The 25,301-nt window shown below is 37.7% G+C and overlaps 1 protein-coding gene and 1 pseudogene across 2 annotated transcripts in view; one reads left to right on the plus strand and one right to left on the minus strand.

Moving 5' to 3' along the window:
* Window positions 1-10,365, plus strand: part of C18H16orf87 (chromosome 18 C16orf87 homolog) — a 33,052-nt gene extending 22,687 nt beyond the window's left edge. Inside the window, exons 3-4 of one of the 2 annotated variants that reach the window (XM_021931925.2) lie at window positions 2,298-2,480; window positions 9,336-10,365. In XM_021931925.2, the coding sequence (XP_021787617.2) occupies window positions 2,298-2,480; window positions 9,336-9,454 (302 nt within the window). In that variant the 3' untranslated portion in view covers window positions 9,455-10,365. The remainder of the gene's footprint in view (window positions 1-2,297; window positions 2,481-9,335) is intronic. The other variant, XM_031658265.1, reaches the window with a different exon arrangement.
* A 7,593-nt stretch (window positions 10,366-17,958) lies between these two features.
* LOC103880412 lies at window positions 17,959-25,070 on the minus strand (annotated as a pseudogene).
* Between the last annotated feature and the right edge of the window lie 231 nt (window positions 25,071-25,301).

A 25,301-nucleotide genomic window follows, 5' to 3' on the forward strand; every position in this document is an offset into this window, starting at 1 on the left:
TCCTGACCTCAAACAGTCCTCTTGCCTCGGCCTCCCAAATGCCTAAAGTGCTTTTGGATTACAGGCATGAGCTACTGATCCTGATTTTTTTTTTAACCCTCTTATTGTCTATTATTTTCTCTTTTTTTCCTTGCAAGTTAGATGTTGAAGAAATGGCATCACCTGTTCATTTGTGTGTGCTGTTTGTATCCCCATGGTGTCAGTTAACATATTCCTTGAATAACTTCTCTTTTTCCTATTAGTTGTAAGTTAGATCTAAGGACTGGAGAGATTGGAATTTTTTTTTTTTTTTTTTTGAGATGGAGTTCATTTTTGTTGCTCAGGCTGGAGTACAATGGCACAATCTCAGCTCACCGCAACCTCTGCCTCCTAGGTTCTAGCGATTCTCCTGTCTCAGCCTCCCAAGTAGCTGGGGTTACAGACATGTGCCACCACACCCAGCTAATTTTGTATTTTTAGTAGAGACGGGGTTTCGCCATGTTGGTCAGGCTGGTCTCCAACTCCTGACCTCAGGTGATCCACCCACCTCGGCCACCCAAAGTGCTGGGATTACGGGCGTGAGCCACCGTGCCTGGCCTGCTTCTCTCTCTTTTAGTGATGTTAGTACCTGCTGATGTTCAGTGCTTAGAACCTTTAGTTCATTGCAGGTTGAAAAGTGTTGGCCGGGCGCGGTGGCTCAAGCCTGTAATCCCAGCACTTTGGGAGGCCGAGGCGGGCGGATCACAAGGTCAGGAGATCGAGACCACAGTGAAACCCCGTCTCTACTAAAAATACAAAAAATTAGCCGGGCGCGGTGGTGGGCGCCTGTAGTCCCAGCTACTCAGGAGGCTGAGGCAGGAGAATGGCGTGAACCCGGGAAGCGGAGCTTGCAGTGAGCCGAGATCGCGCCACTGCACTCCAGCCTGGGCGACAGAGCGAGACTCCGTCTCAAAAAAAAAAAAAAAAAAGAAAAGTGTTGATATTCTGATTCTGTCATTCCTTCTTCATTTATTAGCTTTAACATGAGAAACCTCTTCATCTGCCCTTTGGTTACCCTGTGAGTAGCACAGTTTAAATAGAAAAAGCAGAAGAAATGCTTTGTTCTTTCCCTTTATTTAAATTTTCAAAGTAATGAGTTGCTTCTTTAGTATCTTCATATGGTGGCCAAGTAGTTTTTGTTTTTAATGTTAATATATTCATATGCTTGATATATTTCAGTCTATTAACAGTCATTATTTTTATTGATACTCAAATTGTCCTATAATAGTAGGAACCTCTTCATGTTAGCCCAAGTCTTAACAACACCCTGCTTGTCTTTAATAACTTTCTTGCAATCTGGGATAATTAAATGTTCTTGTATTATCTGGTATATGTCTAATTTGAAACTCCAGATTAATTCTCCAAGGATATGTTATTTGGAGATAATATTACATTTTACTTTTCATTTTTACAGCAGTCTATTATCATACTTATTTTATAGTCTTTCACCTTGTTCCCTTTAGTTCTTTGGATATGAATTTTTCTGTTTGTTTTGCCCCTTTACCACTGTGATTTTTGGCATTTGGGGAATTCTCTTTCTTGCTTTTGATTGCAGGTATGTGTTAAAGCAGGGTATCATATATATTTTTTTCTTTAAGTTTATTGTTTGTCTTATCCAACATTTTGATTTGTTTAGAGTGGGAGGAGTGACTTCTTGCATTAATTAAATCACCATATTTAGTAAAGTTTCCCTATTGCTATTCCATTTATGGAGTAACATGCTCTTATATCAGAAATTACCTTATCTGTGGCTAAAGTGAAAACTACTCACTTGCCTAGGGTTTTTATATTTGTTATGGATGCTTTCTGTTTGATTTTTATTGTAAGCTTAATATATTGTCTTTAAGATCAGTTTTACTTTTGCATATTTCACGTATTTTAATCTTTAATTCAGGTAGAGGGCAAAAAGGTATGGAATTTTTTTTTCTTTTCTTAATATTTCACTACTTTTAGCTTGTAAACAGGAAGAAAAAGGCAGACAGGTTGCTATGGAATTGTGTGAACTTGTAGAGGCTGAAATTTAAGCTGCCAAATGAAGAAACTTGTTTTCTCTTCCAAGATTCCTCCTACTTCATGTGTTACTGCGATCTGAATTCCATTGAATTTCTTTTTTTCTTATGTGGGTGTGGGGGAGACATACATGTTATGGTTGTAGTTCTATGAAATATGCCAGGAAGCATACTGTAGTGCTATTTAGAAAGAAAAAGGAAGACAATGAGAACTTGGGCAAACAGTTCTTGCTAAGCCCTAAAATATATCACTTTTATTCATCCATACAGAAAACAAGCATGAGGCCAAGAGGAGGCGAACAGAGAGAGTTAGGAGAGAGAAGATAAATTCTACAGTAAATAAAGATTTAGAAAACAGAAAGAGGTCTCGAAGTAACAGCCATTCAGATCATATCAGACGAGGAAGAGGAAGACCTAAAAGTGCATCTGCCAAAAAGCATGAGGAAGAAAGAGGTATGAAATAAATCAAGCAGTTTTTTTTTTTTTTCAAGTATTAAATTGATCTGGGATCTTAATTAGGTAGTAGTGAAGAAAGTGGAGGCATTGAGTTCCTGGACTTAAAATCACAACTCATATTTTAGTTTGAAAGCATTTCCTCTATGGTGGATGCTTATTATTTTTTTAATCACAGGAATTTAATTCTTATTGGAAACCTAAAGGCTTAGTTAGGTAAAATTTACCTTGCTATAAACTGATGATAATAGAGTTCAAAGGTGATTTGTATATGACATCCTGGAGAAGCCTGTTAAAATGATTGTACCTTCTTTTTTTTCCTTTTTGAGACAGGGTCTTGCTCTGTCACCCAGGCTGGAGTGCAGTGGTGCAATCATGGCTCACTGCAGCCTCAACCTCCAGGGCTCAGGTGATTCTCCCTCAGCCTCCTGAATAGCTAGGACTACAGGTGTGCACCATCATGCCTAGCTAATTTTTTTGTAGAGGGGGTTTCACCATGTTGCCCAGGCTAGTCTTGAACTTCTGGGCTCAAGCAGTCTGCCCTCCTCGGCTTCCCAGTCTTGGGGCCTTTTTTTTTTTGGTCTTTTTAAGACAAGTCTGAGTTCTGTTAAGACTATTTCAAACTGTTATACTGTGAGTTTTAAACTTTTACTATTGAAAGTGTTCTTGGTGGAGTTTTTAACTGCTTATTGGGCGATTTGTGTGCTTCCTACTCTGAGGCAGCTTTTGTGTAGATGAATTCTTGGTCCAGAGTATATTTCTTTTTCTCCTTACAGGTCTTCTCCTTTCTTCTGACAAATATCTACCAATAACTTGTTTTTAGACATTAAAACTTCAGTTTCTCTTTTTCTTTGATGTATGCATCTTTTTAAAAACTTACGGAAAATTTCATCATATGCAAGAGTAGAGAAAATAGTATAATGAACCTCTATATGTCCACAAGTATCTTTTTAAAATTGAGACTTTCAAGCCAGGAGTTAATTTAAAAAAGGGATAATTGCTCTTTATTGTGCTTTAAAAACCTCTGTCAAAATGATTTCATCTTCATTGAAATGCATTTATATTTTCTTACACTATTTGTGAGTTATGCTTTGCTTTTCAGATGTTCTGTCTTACTCAAGTGCTTTTTGTATAAATGTAAATTTCACTTATTTTAGACAATGAGAACATTCTACCAGTTCACTATTTCTCTCTGCTTTATGTGCTTTTATTTGAATAAAGTTACTATTGCTAGAAAACAGCTTTACCAGTATAGCCATTCCTAGCTTTTATCAAAGTTAAAGGTGTTTTACTATTGTATGGCTAAAGGAATAAGATTTATATCATTTTTTACTGTATTCTAGGAAGGCTGTGCTGAGGTACTCCTTATTCCTTGGGTAATTTTACTGCTTTTCTCTTTCTTTCTATTATGCTCTTCCAGAGGGTTTGAGTTATTTATTCAATGTGAATGTTTCTTTAACAATAGGGTGCAGAAAACCTATGCCAAGGATTATTTTAGAAGGGAAACTAGGTAAAGAAAAGTCAACAGAGAAAAAGGAAAAGAGAGAACTACTGCCTGGCTCAGAAAACAACATTCTTTTCAGTTGAAGTAGAGGGAATGCAGCTGAAAGAAAAGAATGCTTCTGGTGGTGGGTGAGAGGAGATGAGAAAGCAGATAATGACAGTCTTTAGCTGGGGAAATGAAGTCTGTATACTCGTGGTAGAACTGTATATATGCCGGATTTCAGCTTTTATTTCATGATTACTTGAAAAAGGAAGCATTTATTTGGCTGTAAATATTTTTTAGGCATTTTCTGTTTATTACAGAAAAATTTTAGGAAAGCTATTTCTAGAGTAATATGTGCTTTTAATTTATTTGTTTTTGATACAAATTGCAGGAAATTGCTTAAATTAGTTTTTGTAGCACAAACTGGAATCTTACGTAGACCGTGAAGTCATTACACTTTTTCTGTAAAGAGCCAGATAGTAAATGTTTTAGGCTTTGTGGGCCATACTCTCTCTCTCACAACTACTCAGCTCTGCCATTTTAGCTGGAAAGCAGCCATAAACCATGCATAAATGAATGGGCATGCCTGTGTTCCAGTAATACTTTATAAAGCAGGTGATGGGCCACATTTGGTACCAATCTCTTTCTTTCTTTCTTTCTTTTTCTTTCTTTCTTTTTCTTTCCTTGCTTTTTTTTTTTTTTTTTTTCCTTCTGAGATAAGGTCTCTCACTCTGTTACCCAGGCTGAAGTACAGTGGAGTGATCATGGCTTACTGCAGCCTCGAACTCCTGGGCTCAAGTGATCCTCCTGCCTCAGCCTTCCAAGTAGTTGGGACTAGAGGTGCACGCCACCACGCCAGGCTAATTTTTTTTTACTTTTAGTATAAATGAGGTCTCACTATGTTGCCCAGGCTGGTCTCAAGTTCCTGGGCTCAAGTGATCCTTTCATCTTGGCCTTCCAAAGTGCTGGGATTGCAGGCATGCATGAGCCACTGCACTTGGCCTAGTTTGCCAATCTTTGTTGTAAACCATTGTACTCTTAAATATAATATGGACAAGAACCATTAGACTGGTGCAGAAGTAATTGTCGTTTTACTTTTGTACCAACCTAACATGAACTTTTGAAATGTCTGTGTGTTTTTTGTTTTTTGTTTTTTTTTGAGATGGAGTCTCGCTCTGTCGCCCAGGCTGAAGTGCAGTGGCCGGATCTCGGTTCACTGCAAGCTCCGCCTCCCGGGTTTATGCCATTCTCCTGCCTCAGCCTTCCCGAGTAGCTGGGACTACAGGTGCCCACCACCTTGCCGGGCTAATTTTTTGTATTTTTTAGTAGAGACGGGGTTTCACCATGTTCGCCAGGCTGGTCTCGATCTGCTGACCTCGTGATCCGCCCGTCTCGGCCTCCCAACGTGCTGGGATTACAGGCTTGAGCCACCGCGCCCGGCCAATGTCTGTGTTTTAGAATAGATTTCTTGGATATGCTTCTTAGTGCTAAATAGCTATTTCGTTGATTTTTATTGATTCCTTGCTCTTAGAGCATTTGAAAAATTTGAAGCAAGTTTTAACTTTAACACGTGAATTAAGGAAAACCTGACAATGTGTCTAAAAAACCTAACTTAAAAATGGACTTTTCTATCTAGTCAGATGAGAGGTCCAAAGGGGAAAAAAATGACTTCTATTTTGAAACCGAATAAGAAGGAAGAATGGAAAAGGAAAGCTTGTTAGACATCATCGTAATAATATATCTTTATAAAGTCATAAAAACAAATCATTAAATAATTTTTGTTAGTCTGATGTAAGTCTTCATTTTATATATAAGGGTATTCTGGATATTATAGAAGTGACATTTGGACTGATTAAAATATGTTAGGCAATTCTGAACATCATATTAATGAACTTAAGAATGAATGGGTCGGGTGTGATGGCTCATGCCTGTAATCCCAGCACTTTGGGAGGCGGAGGCGGGGGGATCACGAGGTCAAGAGATCGAGACCGTTCTGGCCAACATGGTGAAACCCTGTCTCTACTAAAAATACAAAAAAAAAAAAAATTAACCAGGTGTGGTGGTGTGCGTCTGTAGTCCCAGCTACTTGGGAGGCTGAGGCAGGAGAATCGCTTGAGCCCAGGAGGCAGAGGTTGCAGTGAGCTGAGATCGCATCATTGCCCAGCCTGGTGACAGAGCGAGCTCTGTCTCGGGGGGGGAAAAAAAAAAAAAGAATGAATGTAGACTTCAAGCTGAAGATGGTGGATTGAAGAAACACATCTAGCTCTAAACTCCTTTGGGGAAATCTAAGAAAGAAACTGATTTTTATTACACAATTACCTAAAAGTCAGGAAATTTGTGTATCAGTTATGTCTGGAAGTAGAAGTGGAATTGAGGCTAAAAATGAGAAGATTGTTTGCAAGTCTTTTTATGAATAGCCCACTAGGACTGTTTACCCTCTTATCCCCCAACTTTATCCTTTGAAAAAGATAAATAATACAGTCTTTGGTCTCAGGAACACCAGGTGTCTGTTGATGGCCAGGATACCATGTTAAGATCAGGAAGCCTAGGTGAAAATAGGACATAGTAGATACTGAGTTCTTGAGTTTGGCTTATTAGCGTCCAGGTAAAAAAAGATGGAACATATCTTCTCTAGAGAATCTGAAGGATCCAAGAGAAAAGGCCCCAAATAAAGATACGCTCATTAGAGATTCACAGAGAAGTGGCCTAATTGGATCATCCTAATCTGATGACTACAGTCAAGCTCCACATATGTGTAAATGTTTCTAATCAGCTTCTTTGGTCACTCTCCTATATATGAGCATATTGCCAAGAATTACCCAGATATCTGGAAGAAAGCGTGTATTACAGTTTGAAAGGCTAAGACCAAATCAACAGGAGAGAAAAAATAACCTGGAAAACAAGTTTTTGCAGGGAAAAGAAAAACTATAAACTATTATTAATATCTTTAGCAAAAGAAGTAATTATAATTATAAAACGAACAAGATGATATTTAAAAGGAAATTGCAGAGGTCAAAAAGCCAGTTGGAATATGAGCTTTAAAATATTTCCAAAAAACCCCCAAAACATAGATGATACACAGAAATGAACAACTTTAATAAAAGGCTTAAAGATAAAATTGAAGAAAGGTTCCAGAAAGTATATCAATTGAAAAGAGATGGAAAAAACAGAATGGAAACCATAAATTTAGAGGACCAGTGTGAGGTCTGACATCTGTAAATAATTGAAGTTTCAGATAAGGAACATGGAAGATGGAGGAGAAGGAAGTCATCAATGACTTTAACAATGACAATTATTTATTCAAGAAAATTTTCCCAACCTGAAGGACATTTAGTTTCTTTGTTAAAAGGGCCTACAAATTCCCAGTCTAACAGATGGTTAAAAAGATAAATTATGCCAGAGTTTGTCATTATATCTCATATCTCTTTGGTTAAAGAAAATTCCTCAGGTTTTCAGAAAAAAGAAAAGCAAAATGATGTTGGAACTAATACAATGGAATATTGTCCAGCAAAGAACAAACTACTGATATATGAATAGCATCAATGAATGTCAAAAACATGTTGAGCAAAATAAGCTAGACACAAAAGAGTACATACTATATATGATGCCATTTATGTGAAGTTTAGGAACAGACAGAATGATTCTATGGTAATAGAAATCAGAACAATGGTTGCTTGTAGGTGTAGAGAGGGATTGGCTGGAAAGAAGCATGAGGGATTTCTGGAGGAAATTTGTTACAGGTTGATTGTGACATGGGTTACATGTTTGTATATGTTTGTCAGAACTCCTCCAGTTGAACACATAGAGAATCTGTGTATTTCACTCTATGTAAATTTATCATTGATTTTAAAAATAACTGTAAAAAAGGTATTGGGTTTTCTCAACAGTGGCACCAGTAGTCAGAAGACAATTTACTGCCTTCACAGTTCTAAGCGGAAACCTACAAATCTATACTCAGTCAAACCATGAATCAATGTGAAGGTAGACTAAATATATTTTCTGACATTCAGGGTCTCAAAAAATTTGCTACCAATACTCCCTTTCTTAGGAAGCCCCTATAAGTTACCTGCTACCAAAATAAGGAAGTAAACCAAGAAAGGATCTTTGGATTCAAGACAAAGGTGGGTCCACCCGACTCTAGAGATGAGAGTCTCCAGCATGATGCTGATGAAAGAGCACAAGATGATAATTGTGCAGTAGGCCTAGAGAGCAACCATTTCATACTGGAGCAGGTTGGAAGACTTGGAGAGATTTCTTCCACAAGATAAAAATGATAAAATACCTTATATGTATAAACATCCTGAAAAATTTATACAACTAGGAAAGACTTTGGGTTGAGTTAGAAATGAGAACTAAGCAAGTAAAAAGAGAATCACTTCAGGGAAAACAATGTAAAGGAAAAGTGAAATCACTTACCGTAGGCATAATAATGTAATCATTGAAAATTGATGTTACTGAAGTTGTGATTGAACTATAGTGAGAAGATGAGGGATGGGCAGAGTGTTTACTGGGGCAAGAGACGCAAAACAGTGTAACCCTTATTTTCCATGGGGGAAAGTGAATCAGTAATGCCTAAAACCCTGAAGTAGCATCTTATACAAATGTTACTTAGAGATTTGTTTTTGTAAAAGCAAAAAGGAACAACTGGAAAAAAAAAGTCACAAAAAAAGTAGTTGCATTTGGAGAATGGGAAATGTGCATGGGGCAAAGGACTTCTGTTTAACAAGTTTTATAAAAATGATTTGATTGTAAATTATATGCATTTAACTTTGATTAGAATGTCAAAACAAAATAAAAATAGAATCAGGGGATCCTGAAAAAGTAACTCGGAAGAATACATACCAAGATGTTAATTGTGATTTTTGGTGACTCATGAGATTACGAGTGATTTTTATTTTCTTTTTCAAATTTTCTGTGAACTTGGATTACATTTGTAAACGAGAGGGGAAAGATAGAAATAAATGTTATTTCCTGTATAAGAAGATGAAGATGAATATGTTAATGTATTCATAAAGTGACCATTGATGTTCAGAAGGGGACCATCTCTCAGAGTGAATTTTGTCTAGCAGAGAAAATTCATTTTGATTGAGACAGTGAGGAGATAGAAATATATGAGGCTCTTAGAGAAATGATGTAGCTGTTAGATCACCTGTGTATAGAAATATATATTGTCTTCATTTAATCTTCATTTCGGTAACTCCTTTGTATAATTTTAAAAACTTTTTAGTTCAGTAGCATAGTAACATTTAATGTATATTGTAGTATTATATATAATACTGTCATTTAAAGAAATACTTGAAAGCTTTAAAAAATTTAAATTTACTGCATCTACTGCCTTTGTATTAAACTTTCCCTTTTTCTTTTAACAGAGAAACAGGAAAAGGAAATTGACATCTATGCTAACCTGTCTGATGAAAAGGCTTTCGTGTTTTCAGTCGCCTTGGCAGAAATAAATAGAAAAATTATCAATCAAAGACTTATTCTCTGATATTTGGTCTGCCAAACCTGCCGAAACTTCTGTCAGGATTACATCAGCAAATTCTCAAACAGTTACGGACTCTCAGGAGCATTCTGACTGCATCAATAAGGGCCATTGATTGTTTCTCTCCTGTCATTTAGCCTGTGCCACACAAGCTGTGTAGGCTTGGACTGTTCTGGGATTTCCTTGTTTACCAAGGAGTATTGTCAGTGTTTTGTGTTTGGGATATAAGTAAGTGTATTTGCCAAAAAAAAAAAAAAAAAAAATGCTGGATGGATGTAAAGGATAAAAAGTGATGGGGTGTGGGGTAGGTATGAAAACTAGGGTAATAAGATGCTTGATTGTTTTCAGGTTTGCCACCAGAGATGCAATATTTTAAATACTGTCAGAGTGATTTTTAAAAATATATATTTCAGATTTTCAGTGCTAACAGATTGCATCTATACAGTTCATTTACTTTTAGTAAATTGGCAATTGATATTTTATTGAATGGGGAATTAAGAATATAAACTGTACATTTTGTCTTAAATTGATTTTTTTTCTTGGCCTTTATTTTTATTACTTAAGGTATGAGTTATATTTTAGGAGATACTTTCTAGACAGTTTGAAGTTTGGGTGCTATATGAAGAAAAACATTTAATGATATACTCAGATATAAACACCTTGTTTTTTTGAATGTAATTTATTTATTAGTTAAAAAAAAAAACTTCTGCTCTCAAGATGGTGCCTGTTAACCTAAACATGAAATATATTTATTACATGCAAAATATTTCTTAGATAGCCACTTTTAAGCAGTAATGTTTTATCTGAATGGATATTCGTTTATACATCCTGATAATTATTTAAATTGTTACTTTCACTCTGGAAGAAAAAATAAACCTTAATATTGAAACTAAGTAGATTAAATAGTGTGATAAAAATTTTTTGTTCTGGTGAAGTTTGTGAAATACATTTAAATTCTCAATTTTTCTAGTGTTAAGTTATAATCATTTCTAGTTGATTTATACTAAATGCTTTTGCATTTTGGCATATCAATTTAATGATTAACATATTCAAACTTGGCAGTCACTCCCCTTATTTTCAGTCCCTCTTCCCCCAATCTGTTTGGAAATCCTTTTAAAGCCTTCTTACAGAAGATAGTCATCAATTAGATTTAGCCCCCTTTTAAGAGAATCTCCTTTCAATTTTAGTAGTAACATTATCAACTTCATCCTTCATCCTGCATCTCCCATCACCCCCTCAAAGAAAAAAGGAACATTTTTTCCTACTTTATTTAAATGATAACCAGCAGAGGGAGCTTAAGAGGTACTCTAGATAGGATATAGAATTTTCCTAAGGATTCCTTTTCCTTTAATTCTGTATCTGTCTGCAGGTACTACTGCAGCTATTTTGTATGCATTTTATTTATTTATTTAGGAGACATAGAGTCTTGCTTTGTCGCCCAGGCTGGAGTGCAGTGACACTATCTCAGCTCATGCAACTTCTGCCTCCTGGGTTCAAGTGATTCTCATGCCTTAGTGTCCTGAGTAGCTGTGATTAGAGGCGAGTGCCACCAGGCCTGGCCAATTTTTTTTTTTTTTTTTGTAAGTACAGATGGGGTCTCACCATGTTGGCCAGGCTGGTCTCAAACTCCTGGCCTTAAGTGATCCGCCTGCCTTGGCCTCCCAAAGTGCTGGGATTACAGGCATGAGCCACTGCACCCAGCCTTGTATGCATTTTAGAGTCTTAACTAGTAGTTTCCCCAATAATGTAATGTGATTTTATCTTTGAAACATACTGTAAGGAAACTTTTGATTTTAAGCAAAAAAACTTAAAAATGATTAATATCTAAAAACGCTTGTATACATACATATGTCCTCAGAAAAAGCAAGAGCAGCTTGTGGAATAAGCACCTCTCTAAGGAATTATCGATGTCAGAGTCTATCCATGTAAAGCTGAAGACCATTAGAGGGAAGTCATGTTAAAATATTCATTGGATATGGTAAAGGAGGTACTGGTGACTGGGCTGGAGCTTGTCATGTAGAAAAGTAATTACTTCAGATCTCATAATGTTAAATTATTGGCTTATTTAAAAATTTCCTTGGCAGAGAGGCAAATTAGGTTTCCTCTGTGACATAACCTATTTAACCAATTTTCCAAAAAATTGTATGCTCTGAGATACATTTATGAGCTTTCTTGTTATAAAGCTAAAAAATTTAATTTGTCTAGGCATGTCGTAATGGTTTCAGAAAATATTACTTTGTCACTGGTGTCAGAGAAACCTCTGTCATCAGCAAATGTCCTAAGAGTATAATTATAGTTCTTTACTTAATCCAATTTGTTCTGCTCTGATATCTATAAATGATGTGATTATTCAGAATACCTTGAAATGATTCCACAAGTAGATTAGGTCTGTTGAAGATAATTTATTCTTAAATATATAAGTAAGATTAAATAAAAGTAGTTTGAGAGTTGTTACTCCCTGCCTCACTCAATTCCATGGTATTCCAAAATGGTTTTGTGGGCACTTTAATACTTATAGTTTGATTTTGTTAGTTTTTGAAATGAACATTTCTTAGATTTTTATGGGCATTTTCTTGTATTTAAATGTAAATGATATAAAAGGGAAACTCTGCAAATTATTTCTTGTGTAGTAATCAGTGGAAGTGATCAAAGAGCTTGAAGCGGTTTATGATGAGAAAATTTAAAATTGCAAATGACCTGAAAATTTAGCCAGAATCTATTCTTATTTCTTTAAATTTCAGAAATACTTAAGGGGGAAAAAAAGGTCAGTATGAACTCCGGGTTGCTTCCTAAAAGTAATCAGATAGTGTTTTCCCTCAGATAAGATTTCAAATTGAAAAATATTTGACTTCTTCAACTCTAGTAATTGCACTTGATTCTCTAATTCTGACCATTAAAATGACTTGGCAATATTTAATTTTGGCTTGCCTTTTAATCTGCATGTTTGTCTTAAATTTAGAAAAATTAAGCTCTTCACTTCTTTTATATAAAGTATTAATTGGCTGGGCATGGTGGCTTACACCTGTAATCCCAACACTTTGGGAGGCCAAGGCAGGAGAGTTGTTTGAAGCCAGGAGTTTGAGACCAGCTTGGGCAACGTGGTGAGACCGCGTCTCTACAAAAAGTAAAATTAGCTGGGTGTGGTGGTTCCAGCTACTAGGCAGCTGAGGCTAAAGGATCACTTGAGCCCAGGAGTTCGAGGCTGCAGTGAGTGATGCAGTGAGTGAGTTTCAAACAAGACCGGGAGGCCGAGGCGAGCAGATTGCTTGAGTCCAGAAGTTCGAGACCAGCCTGGACAACATGGTGAAACCCCGTCTCTACAAAAAATACACAAAATTAGCTAGGCGTGGTGGCATGTTCCTGTAGTCCCAGCTACTCAGGAGGCTGAAGTAGGAGGATTACTTGAGCCCAGGAGGCAGAAGTTGCAGTGAGCCAAGATCACTCTACTGCACTCCATTCCAGCCTGGGCGACAGAGCTAGACGCTGGGTCTCAATAAAAATAAAAAATAAGACTCATCAGACAATGTCTTTTTTCCTTACAACTATCATAGATATTTTTAAGAACCCAACAGGAAAACAGTCTATCACATTTACCACAATATTTTTCATTTGTATTTATCTTCTTTAATTATTGATGTTCCAAGTTTACATCGGTATCAGTCCTTTTCATCTGGAAAATTTCTTTTAGTGCAAGTCTATTGACATTTAATTCTCTTAATTTTTCTTCATCTGAGAATGTCTTTATTTTGCCTTAATTCATGAAAGATACTTTTGCTGGATATAAAATACTGTGTTGACAGTTCTGTTCTTTCAGCCTCCATGGTTTCTGATGAGAAATGTGCAGCCATTAAAGTAATAATTCCCCTATATGAAACCTATTATTTTTTTCAGAGTATTTTCAGGAATCTTTGTCTTTGGTTTTTATTGGTTTGATTATGATATGCCTGGGTGTTTGAATTTATTTTCTTTGGGATTTGTTGAGCTTAAATGTAAGTTAATGCCTTTCATCAAATATGTAAAGTTTTAAGCCATTCAGATATTTTCTGCTCTACTTTCTCCCTCTTAGACTCCAGTGATGCAAGTGTTAGACTCTTTGGTATTATCTCACTGATCTCAGAACCTCTGTTCATTTGTTTTATTTTAATAAGTTATTTCAGTTGACAAAATTGTATATTGTATACAACATGATGTTTCAATATGTATGTTCACATTGTAGGATGTCTAAAGTAAAGATAATGAACATATGCATTATCGTGTATACTTATCATTTTTTGTGGCTAGAACAATTTTCTTGGCAATTTTCAAGTATCCAATATGTTATTAACTGTTGTCGATATGCTGTATAATTGATCTCTTGAACTTATGCTTCCTAACTGAAAGTTTGTTTCATTTGACCAGCATCTTCCTAGCTCCCCTCCCTCACCACTGATAACCACCATTCTACTCTCTGTTTCTGTCAGTTTGACTTTTTTAGATTCCACATGTAAGTGAGATTATAAAATACTTATTTTTTTGTGCCTGGCTTATTTTACTTAATATTCACCAGTTTCATCCATATTGTCATAAATGGCAGGATTTCCTTTTTAATGGCTGAAGAGTATTCTACTGTGTGTATATACTACATTTTCTTTATCCATTCATCTGTTGAACACTTAACATTGATTTTGTATCTTGACTATTGTGAATAATGCTACAATGAAAATGGGAGTGCAGATATCTCTTTAACGTACTGACTTCATTTCCTTGGATATATACCCAAAAAATGGGATTGCTGGATCATAAGGTAGTTCTATTTTTAGTTTTTTGATGAACCTCCATACCATTTTCCATAATGGCTGTACTAGTTTACATTCCTACCAACAGTATACAGGAGTTTCTGTTTCTGCACATCCTGACCAACACTTGTTATTTTTTGTCTTTTTAATAATAGCCATCCTGACAGGTGTGAGCTGATATTATTGTTTTGATTTACATTTCCCTGATGATTACTGATGCTGAGCACTTTTTCATATATGTGTACACCATTTGTATGTCTTCTTTTTAAGAAATGTTTAGGCCGGGCACGGTGGCATAAGCCTGTAATCCCAGCACTTTGGGAGGCCGAGACGGGCGGATCACGAGGTCAGGAGATCGAGACCAGCCTGTCTAACATGGTGAAACCCTGTCTCTACTAAAAAAACACAAAAAACTAGCTGGGCGAGGTGGCGGGCACCTGTAGTCCCAGCTACTCGGGAGGCTGAGGCAGGAGAATGGTGTAGACCCGGGAGGCAGAGCTTGCAGTGAGCTGAGATCCAGCCACTGCATTCTAGCCTGGGCGACAGAGCGAGACTCTGTCTCAAAAAAAAAAAAAAAAGGAAATGTCTATTCAGAAGCTTTGCCCATTTTTAAATTGGGTTATTTTCTTGCTATTGAGTTGTTTCAATTACTTATGTATTTTGGATATTAACCCCTTAGATGTATGTGCTCCCATTTGCAAATATGTCCTCCCATTCAACAGATTATCTCTTCACTCCTGATTGTTTCCTTTGCTGTGTAGAAGCTTGTTAGTTTGATGTAGTCTCACTTGTTTGTTTCTGCTTTTTGTTGCCTGTGCTTTTGGTGTAATATTCAAAAAATCATAGCCAAGGCCAATATCCAGGAGTTTTTCTAGCTTGTTACCTGTTTTCTTCTAGTAATTTTATGATTTCTGGTCTTAGGTTTAGGTTTTTAATCCGTTGTGAGTTGATTTTTATATATGGTGTAAGGTAAGGGTCTAGTGTAGCTCTTTTGCGTATGGATAGCCTGTTTTCCCAACACCATTTGTTGATGATACTATCGTTTTTCCATTGTGTCTTCTTGGTGGCTTTGTAGAAAATTATTTGAACATACATGATTGGGTTTGTTTCTGGACTTGCTGTTCTTTTCCATTGGTGTACGTGTCTGTTTTTATGCTAGTACCATACTGTTTTGATTAGCTTTGTAATATAATTTGAAATCATGAACTGTGATGCCTCCAACTTTGTTTTCCTTTCTCAAGATTGTTTTTGCTATTTGAGATCTTTTGTGTTTTTAAGTTTTTGTTTGTTTGTTTGTTTTCTGTGAAGAATGTCATTGGAATTTTGATAGGAGTTGTGTTGAATCTGTATCATTTTGGTTAGTATGGACATTTAAGTAGTATTCTTCAAATCTATGAACATGGGATATCTTTCCTTTTTTTGTGTCTTCGGTTTCTTTCATCAATGTTTTATAGTTTTCAGAGTACAGATCTTTATTATTATTTATTAAAATTTATTACATTTATTAAAATTATTTCTGGGCTGGGCGCAGTGGCTCACGCCTGTAATCCCAGCACTATGGGAGTCCGAGTTGGGTGGATCACGAGGTCAGGAGGTCAAGACCAGCCTGGCCAAGATGGTGAAACCCCATCTCTACTAAAAATACAAAAATTATTGGGTGTGGTGGCGGGTACCTGTAATCCCAGCTACTCGGGAGGCTGAGGCAGAGAACTGCTTGAACCTGGCAGGCGGAGGGTGCAGTGAGCCGAGATTGTGCCACTGCACTCCAGCCTGGGCAACAGAGCAAAATTCTGTTTTTTTGTTTTTTTGTTTTTTTGTTTTTTAAAAAAGCAGCGAAACTCTGTTTTTTGTTTTTTTGGTTTTTTTGAAAACAAACTATTTTATTCTTTTGATGCTATTGTAAATGTGATTTTTTTCTTTTTTTTTTGGATAGATTGTTATTGCTGTAAAGAAATGCAACTGATACTTGTATGTTGATTTTGTATCTTACAACTTATTAATTCATTTATTCTAACATTTTTTCTGTGAAGTTGTTAGGTTATTTATATTTAGGATCATGTCATCTACAAATGGATAACTGTACTTCTTTTTTTCTGATATGATGCCTTCTTGCCTGATTGCTCTTGCTAGTATTTTTAGTACTGTGTTGAGTGGAAGTATTGAGTGGGCATCCTTGCCTTATACACATCTTAAAGGAAAAGCTTTCAGTTTTTTCCCCATTAATGATATTAGTTGAGAATTTGTACTTTTCATCAATTGCCTTTATTACATTGAGGAATTTGTCTTCTATACTTATTTTGTTGAGAATTCTTTTATCATAAAAGGATGTTATGTTACTGTGATGTCTGACTTTAGTATTAGGGTGATGCTGCCCTCAGAAAATGAGTTTGGAACTTCTACTTTTTGGCAGAGTTTAAGAGGGATTGGTATAAATTCTTTTTTTTTGTTTTGTTTTGTTTTTGTTTTTGAGACAGAGTTTTGCTCTTGTCACCCAGGCTGGAATACAATGGCGCAATCTTGGCTCATGCAACCTCCGCCTCCCAGGTTCAAGCGATTCTCCTGCCTTGGCCTCCTGAGTAGCTGTAATGACAAGCGTCTGCCACCATGCCTGGCTAATTTTTGTATTTTTAGAAGAGATGGAGTTTCACCATGTTGGCCAGGCTGGTCTTAAACTGCTGACCTCAGGTGATCTGCCTGCCTCAACCTCCCAAAGTGCTAGGATTACAGGCTGAGCCACTGCACCTGGTCAGTATTAATTCTTAGCTATCTGGTCCTGGGCTTTTCTTTGATGAAAAGTATTTTATTACAACTTTAATGTTTTTATTTGTGATTGGTATGTTCAGGTTTTCTGGTCTTGATTCAATCTTTGTTGGTTCTATGTTTCTAGAAATACCCATTTTCTCTCGGTTATCCAATTTGTTGGCATATAATTGTTCATAATAGTCCCTTATGGTCCTTTTTATTTCTGTGACATCAGTTGTAATGTTCCCTCTTTCGTTTCTGATTTTTAGTCTTCTTTTTTTTCTTAGTGTAGCTAAAGGTTTGTCAACTTTTATATTTTTTGAAAAACCAACCTGATTTTGTTGATTTTCTGCAGTTTTTCCGTTCTCTGTTTGATTTATTTCTGTCCTGATCTTTATTATTTCCTTCTTTCTGTTAACTTTGGGTTTAGTTTGTTCTTTTTCTAGTACCTTGAGGGGTAAAGTTAGGTTATTTGGGATCTTTCTTCCTTTATAATGTAGGCATTTGTCACTATAAAATTCCCCAAGTGCTTTTACTACATCCCATAAGCTTTGATATGTAGTATTTTTGTCTTCATTTGTGTGTATGTATGTATGTATATATGTATGTATATGTATGTATATATACACACAGGGTCTTGCTATTTTGCCCAGGCAGAACTCAAACTAATAATCCTCCCATCTGAGCCTCCCAAGTGGCTGAGACTACAGGTGTGTACCACCATTCCCAGCTTGAGATATTTTTAAATTTTCTTTTTTAAAAAATTCACATATAAAATTTATTTCCATATAGAAAAATTTATAAGCTAAATATAAAGATTAAAATAGTGTTTAAAAGGCCCACTATATTTCAGTGCTAACAAACTAAATGAAAATAAGGCTATTTTGCATTTTAAATCATAAAATCTAAAATGTATCTTAAAATAATTAGATCCCCAGTGTTTGCTCTTTTTTTTATTTTCTTTCAACTTACATTTCCTGCTATAGCTTCTTCTTACCTGAGTGTTTGCTCTTCTTCCATCACAGCTGTATTGAAGAACATACTGGTTTGGGTTGACTGGCCTACCTTGGTCATCTTTTATTAATCTAAAAACACAAATGTCATGCAGTTTCTGTTTCATTATGTTAATAGCTTTATTACATTGGGCTTGCTCTCAAGAGTTTCCTTCTTTGCTTGCAATTTACATACATCATCCTCTAGATTCAAAATTATGTCTAATTTGCATTTATAACAGTTCTGAGCAGCAACTTTATTTTTCCTTCTTCATCTGATATCACAGATGAGCAAGACTTGTAGGTCTGTCAGATAGTACCTACTTAATATGCTATTGAAAGAATCAACAGGTGGGCTGGGCGCAGTGGCTCACGCCTGTAATCCCAGCACTTTGGGAGGCCGAGCTGAGCAGATCACCTGAGATCAGGAGTTCGAGACCAGCCTGGACAACATGATGAAAACCCATCTCCACTAAAAATACAAAAACTAGCCAGGCATGGTGGCGGATTCCTGGAATCTCAGCTACTTGGGAGGCTGAGGCAGAATTGCTTGAACACAGGAGGTGAAGGTTGCAGTGAGACGACATCACACCACTGCACTCCAGCCTGGGCAACAGAGCAAGACTTGGTCTCAAAAAACAAAAAAAGAGGCATGTGGACAATTTCATCTACAGAAAAAGGGATATGCAAAGTTTTAGCATGCCATTCATCACAGCTCAAGTTTCTATCTGTGTCATTGAGGTACCTACTCATTTTCTGTGACTTTCCAGGCCTGAAAAAGATTCAGAAGTAGATTCTGGTACACTTGGCTGTAAGTAGTAAGTGTGGTTATGAAATATGTCTTGAAATGCAAGATCCCTATGGAAACTATAATCACTACTGTGATCCATGTGACAAAGCATACTGGGTTCTGGGTAGCAGCCTCCTACAGCACCTTCTAAGTCATGATGGGAATGAGACTATACTAAAACCTATAGCATCTTCACAGAGTGAGAAGAATTAGACTTGGTGATAAGGTGCTATTGTGACAAGTCTAAAGAAAGGCCAGAATCAAAATCTGGTTCGTCAAAAAGCCGAGAAACATCCATTGGATCAAAGTCATTGTGGCTAATGACATTAAGTTTTTCAAATATATTTACGGGAAGGTAATACAGTAGGTCTTGGCTTTTTAGATTCCTCATCTGATTGTCAACACGTGGAAGAGATCCTGTCAAATTAGTTCTAGGAAGGGTTTGCCCAGGATTGGTGGTATGAGAATGTAACTGTAGAAATGGTTCTTGTGCCTGTGAAGTCCTTCCTCCTGCATCTCTTCTAAATGTATTGTTGGGACACTGCAACATGGCCTCATGAATATTGACATCATGAGTTATAGCCTGGCTAAAGTTTCCATTATAATGTGCTGAAGAAATTCATGCTATCATTGATACTGCCTGGAAGAGGAGGGGTATCTCCCGATGAGATCCCTCCAGTGAATTTTCAGGTTGTGATGAAAACAACAATCTTCCAGAGAGAAAGTATCTGTCCTATTCAGATGGCTCATTTCTAGGTTCAGTGGTCTTTTCTGCCTCCCAGTCATGTTTATCTGCTATTTGTTTTCATCTTCATTGTTCTGCTTTGTAATGAGTTCTTCTGGGTTGACGCATTTTCCTCGTGCTGGGAACTGGGAGCCCCAGCTTCATGCTCTTTTCTTAGTGCCTCATTTTCCTTGTTCTTCCCCGCTGGCCCCGGGGCTACTCCGAGCTGCTTGGGGATCCCCACTGCCCCGCTCCTGCGCAGCCTGGCTGGCACCGACTCCTCTGGTCAACGTGGCGGTGGCGCCGAGCAGCCCGTGGGCCATGTCTGCATCCCTAGCTGCCACGCTGTGCACCAGCCACAAATCCACTTGGGTGCGGGGGATGCAGGGGACCCCGAGCGCGCGCACCTCCTGGAGCAGCTGGCCCGCGCACCCTCACCCTCTCCCGGCAGGGAAGAGGCTGAGCGCAGAGGCAGAGCTGGCGGGGCCTTTCCGGAGCAGCAGCTCGTCGCAGTAGCATGGTGGGCGGAGCTGGGTGGGCGGAGCTGGGTGGGCGGTGGCATGCAGAGGGTGAGGTCCATTTTCTTATTTCCTTTTTAGTCCAGTGGCTATTTAAGAGTATGTTTATATTTAGTTTTCACATATTTGTGAATGTTTCTTTTTTTTATTTTTTAATTTTTTTTGCTGTTACTGATTTCTAATTTCACTCCATGTAGTTGGAAAAGATACTTGATATGATTTAAGACGTGTTGTGGCCTAACGTGATCTATCTGGGAGAATGTTTTATGTGTGCTTAAGAATGTGTAGGCCAGGCTTGGTGGCTCACACCTGTAGTCCCAGCACTGTGAGGCTGAAGGGGCAGAATTGCTTGAGGCCAGTTCAAGATTACACTGAGCTCTGCTCATATCACTGTAGTCCAACCTGGGTGACAGAGTGAAACCCTGTATCTAAAAAAAAAAAGAAGAATGTATATTCTGTTGAATGAAAAGTTCTATTTATGTTTGTTAAGTCCATTTGTTATAATGTTCAAGTTCACTCCTTACTGATTTTCTGTCTGGATGTCCTGTCTGTTACTGAAAGTGGAGTATCGAAGTCTCCTACTACTGTTGCTGTCAATTTGTACTTTTAGATCTGTCAATATTTGCTTTGTTAGGTGCTTTTATGTTTGGTACATACATATTTTTAATTGTTATATCTTGTTGACCCATTTTTTGTTAAATGACCTTCTTTGTGTCTAGTGACAGTTTTTGACTTAAAGTCTGCCTTGTTGGATATGAGTATAGCCACTTCTACCTTTTTTGGGTTAACATTTGCATGCAATATGTTTTTTCATCCCTTCACTTTCAGCCTTTGCGTGTCCTTGAATCTAAATGAGTTTCTTGTAGACAACATATAAATATTAAATCTGTTCAGGCACTCTACATCTTTCTATTGTGGAGTTTATTCCATTTACTTTTTTTTGTTTTTTAAAAATATTTTTATTTGATGTATTATAATTGTATACATGAACGGGGCACAATGTAATGGTTTGATGTATTATATAATGTGGAATGATTAAATTAAGCTAATTAACATACCTATCACCTCATTTTTTTGTTGTAAGACCTTTAAAATTTATTCTTAGCTATTTTGAAATACATAATGCATTATCCTTGACTATAGTTACCATACTATGCATTAGATCTTATATATTTATTTCATCCTAATGGAAACTTTGTACTCTTAGATCATTTATTTGATACTCTGATTCCTTGTTCTCTCCCTCTTCCAATCCCCAGCCTCTGGTAACCACCTTTCTAGTCTAGTACTGTCAGTTTGACATTTTTTAGATTCCACATATAAGTGAGATCATGTGGCATTTGTCTTTCTGTGCCTGCCTTATTTGACTTAGCATGATGTCCTCCAGGTTCATCCACAGTATCACAAATGACAGGATTTTCTTCTTTTTAAAGGCTGAATAATATTTTATTGTTGTATATACCATATTTTCTTTATCTAGTCATCTGTTGATGAATATTTAGGTTAAATTCATATCTAGCTATTGCGAACAATGCTGCAATAAACATAGGAGTGCACATACCTCTTCAGCATGATTTTAATGTCTTTATTCCATTCAAATTTAAAGTAGTTATTGATAAGGAAGGATTTACTCTTGCCATTTTGTTAATTGTTTTATTTGTTTTGTGGTTATTTTATTCCTCTTTTTTTTTTTTTCTTGCTGTCATTTGTCTCATTATTATTATTATTATTATTATTTTGCATTGCTAGGTTTTGATTCCCTTTTTCTTTGTGGTTATCAAGGGGCCTACACACAATATAGTTCTCACAGTCTACTTTAAGCTGGTAACTTCCCTTGCATGCAAGAATGCTTTTCTCTCTTTTCTTCCCACATTATGCTATTGATGTCACAATTGTCTACTATTTATATTATGTATCCATTAACATATTTTAGTATTAGTTGTTTTTAATACTTTAAACCTTTTTTTTTTTTTTTTTCTGGGATAGAGTTTTACTCATTGCCCAGGCTGGAGTGTAATGTCGCAACTTCGGCTCACTGCAACCTCTGCCTCCCAGTTCAAGCGATTCTCCTGCCTCAGCCTCCCAAGTAGCTGGGACTACAGGTGCCTGCCACGATGCCTAGCTAATTTTTTTGTAATTTTAGTAGGGATGGGGTTTTGCCATGTTGACTTCAGGTGATCCGCCCCCCTCAGCTTCCCAAAATGCTGGGATTACAGGTGTGAGCCACGGAGCCTGGCCTAATACTTCGAAAGATTTTTTTTTCTTTTGCTTTTTAAGAGACAGGGTCTTGCTCTGTTACCCAGGCTAGTGGCCTGATCTTGGCTTACTGCAACCTCCACCTCCCACATTCGAGTGATTCTCCTGCCTCAGCTTCCCAAGTAGCTGGGATTACAGGTATGCACTACCACACTCAGCTAATTTTTGTATTTTTTTTTTAGTAGAGATGGGGTTTTGCCATGTCGGCCAGGCTGGTCTCGAACTCCTGACCTCAAGTGATCTGCTCACCTCAGCTTCCCAAAGTGCTGGGATTATAGGTGTGAGCCACTGTGCCTGGCCTAAACTTTTATAGTAGGATTGCAGTCCATTTACTCACCACTGTTGGAATAATAAAAGATTTTTTGCCTGTATATGTACATTTGCCAGTGAGTTTTATGCTTTGTTTTGCTTTCCTGTTGTTGTTCAGCATTCTTTCAGCTTGAAGGACTCTGCATATCATTTCTTACTTCTTGTCAGACAGGTCTAGTGGTGATAAACTCCCTCAGTTTTTGTTTGTCTGAGAAAGTCTTTATAGCCCCTCTTTTTTTTTTTTTTTTTTGTTTTGATGGAGTCTTGCTCTTGCTGGAGTGTAGTGGTGTGATCTCAGCTCACTGCAACCTCCACCTCCCGAGTTCAAGTGATTCTCCTGCCTCAGTCTCCCAAGTAGCTGGGATTACAGGCATCTGCCACCATGCTCGGCTAATTTTTGTATTTTTAATAGAGATGGTGTTTCACCATGTTGGCTAGGCTGGTCTCGAACTCCTGACCTCAGGTGACCTGCCTGCCTCAGCCTCCCAAAGTGCTGGGATTACAGGCATGAGCCACCCCACCCAGCCCAGCCCCTTGTTTTTTAAGGATAGTTTTGATGGGCATAATATTTTTGGTTGGCAGTTTTCTTCCTTGAGTACTTTGAATATACTGTTTCACTCCCTTCTGTCCTGCAAGGTTTCTGCTGAAAACTGTTAAGTCTAATGTGGATTTCTTGTATGTACCAAGTTGCCTTTCTCTTGCTGCTTCAAAATTCTTTGTCTTTACCTTTTGTCAGTTTGATTATAATATGTTTCCGTGTAGATCTCTTTGGATTCTTCTTATTTGGCATCCTTTGGGCTTCCTGAATTCAGATTTCTCTTTTCTTCCCCAGTCTTGAGAAGTTTTCAGCCATGTCTTTCTCTCTCTCTCTCTCTCTCTCCTCCTAGTACTCCAGTAATGCATAAATTGTTCTACTTAATGGTTTCCAATAAGTCTTTTAAGCTATCTTTACTTTTTTATTCTTTTTCATTTTTGCTTCTCGGATTGCATAATTGTGATTGACCTCTTTTCTAGTTCACTGATCCTGTCTTCTTGATCTAGTCTGCTGTTGAACTCTATTGAATTTTTCAGTTCAGTTATTCTTCAGCTCTGTGATTTCTGCTTGATAATTTTAAATATTTCCTATCTCTGTTGAAATTTTCAGTTCAAGAATTACTCTTTTAATCTTGGTGAATGTCTATTTCACATGCCCTATCAGGTAAATCACATATCTTTATTTCACTAGGTTCTGTTTCTGGAGATTTATCTTGTTATATTTATAACATATTTCCCTGTTTCTTCATTTTTCTTGACTTTCTGTGTTGGTTTTTGCACAGTAGGTAAGACAGCCACCTCTTCTAGTCTTCTCATACTGGCCTTATCTGGGAGATGGACCTCACCAACCAGCCCTGCCAGATATTCTAACTTTAGATGCCTCTCATATCTTTTTGCTTTTCCAAATTGCTTTGTTCTTCATGGCCCTTTGGATACTAGGGTGTGCCAACTTCTGTCAGTGCCCCAAGATATGAGAGACAGAAGTCAGTCCCTTGAGATGCAGCTTGAAAAGTCGAAGTGTTGCCGGGCGCGGTGGCTCAAGCCTGTAATCCCAGCACTTTGGGAGGCCGAGGCGGGCGGATCACGAGGTCAGGAGATCGAGACCATCCTGGCTAACATGGTGAAACCCCGTCTCTACTAAAAATACAAAAAACTAGCCGGGCGTGGTGGCGGGCGCCTGTAGTCCCAGCTACTCGGAGGCTGAGGCAGGAGAATGGCCTGAACCTGGGAGGCGGAGCTTGCAGTGAGCCGAGATCGCGCCACTGCACTCCAGCCTGGCCACTGCACTCCAGCCTGGGTGACACAGCGCGAGACTCCGTCTCAAAAAAAAAAAAAAAAAAAAGTCAAGTCGAAGTGCTAGATTTATGTTCCAATTCCTTGTACCTCAGGGAGAAGCTGAGAGCTAGAGTTTATCTCCCACTCACTCTGTCCTAAGCCTGGAAGAGGATCTGTGGCAAATGTTTGCACTTTTATGCAGTCTGCACATTCTGAGTTTCAAAGGAATCCACCGGATGTGCACCCATTTAGCAACCAGCTTTTTTTGTCTTCTGTGTCCTAGGGAGACTCCAGAATACAGAGCCCCGTCAACTCCCAGAGCTAGGTGATTTAGGAATCAGTTGCTCATATGGGAGCTGTTAAAATTGAGGCACTTGGTGCCTACATATACTTTTTCCAGGAAATCTTCAGACCTGGATTTATCACTCGGTTGAGCTGGGGGAGAAGGTGCAGGAAGTGCCCATTCTTCCCTTGAGCCTTGCAGAGGTTTATTGTTTATCTGCTCTGTTTGCTCCAAGATACAGGCTAGCCAGAAGCCCGAACCTCAGGCAGTAGCTGGAAAAGTGTGCAGGCAGACCTCTTTCAGAGAGATACTTGGAGCTAGGCCTCTTAGCTTATTCTCTCTGGACTGGTCCTGGGTGGGCTACAGCCACTGGAAGTGCCCTTTAACTCTACAAGCTAGATGAGCTCACAAACAAACCCTTCATTCCTGAAGGAGAAGCTGGGAGTTGGGGGATTCTTCATGTTTATAAAGTGCTGTCCCTGTGGTGGGGTTTGTGCACAAAAGTGTCTCAGCTTTTACTACCTGTTTTGATATGAATATTTTCTCAGTTGCTCAGTGTGTTAGAGTCTTTCAACTAGTTTTTGGCATTCTCTCAGAGGGATTTAATTTGTGCGTAGATGTTTATTTGGTGTGTCTGTGAGAGGAGATAAAGTCA

This window comes from Papio anubis, chromosome 18, assembly GCF_008728515.1.
Source record: "Papio anubis isolate 15944 chromosome 18, Panubis1.0, whole genome shotgun sequence".
Taxonomy (NCBI): Eukaryota; Metazoa; Chordata; class Mammalia; order Primates; family Cercopithecidae; genus Papio; species Papio anubis.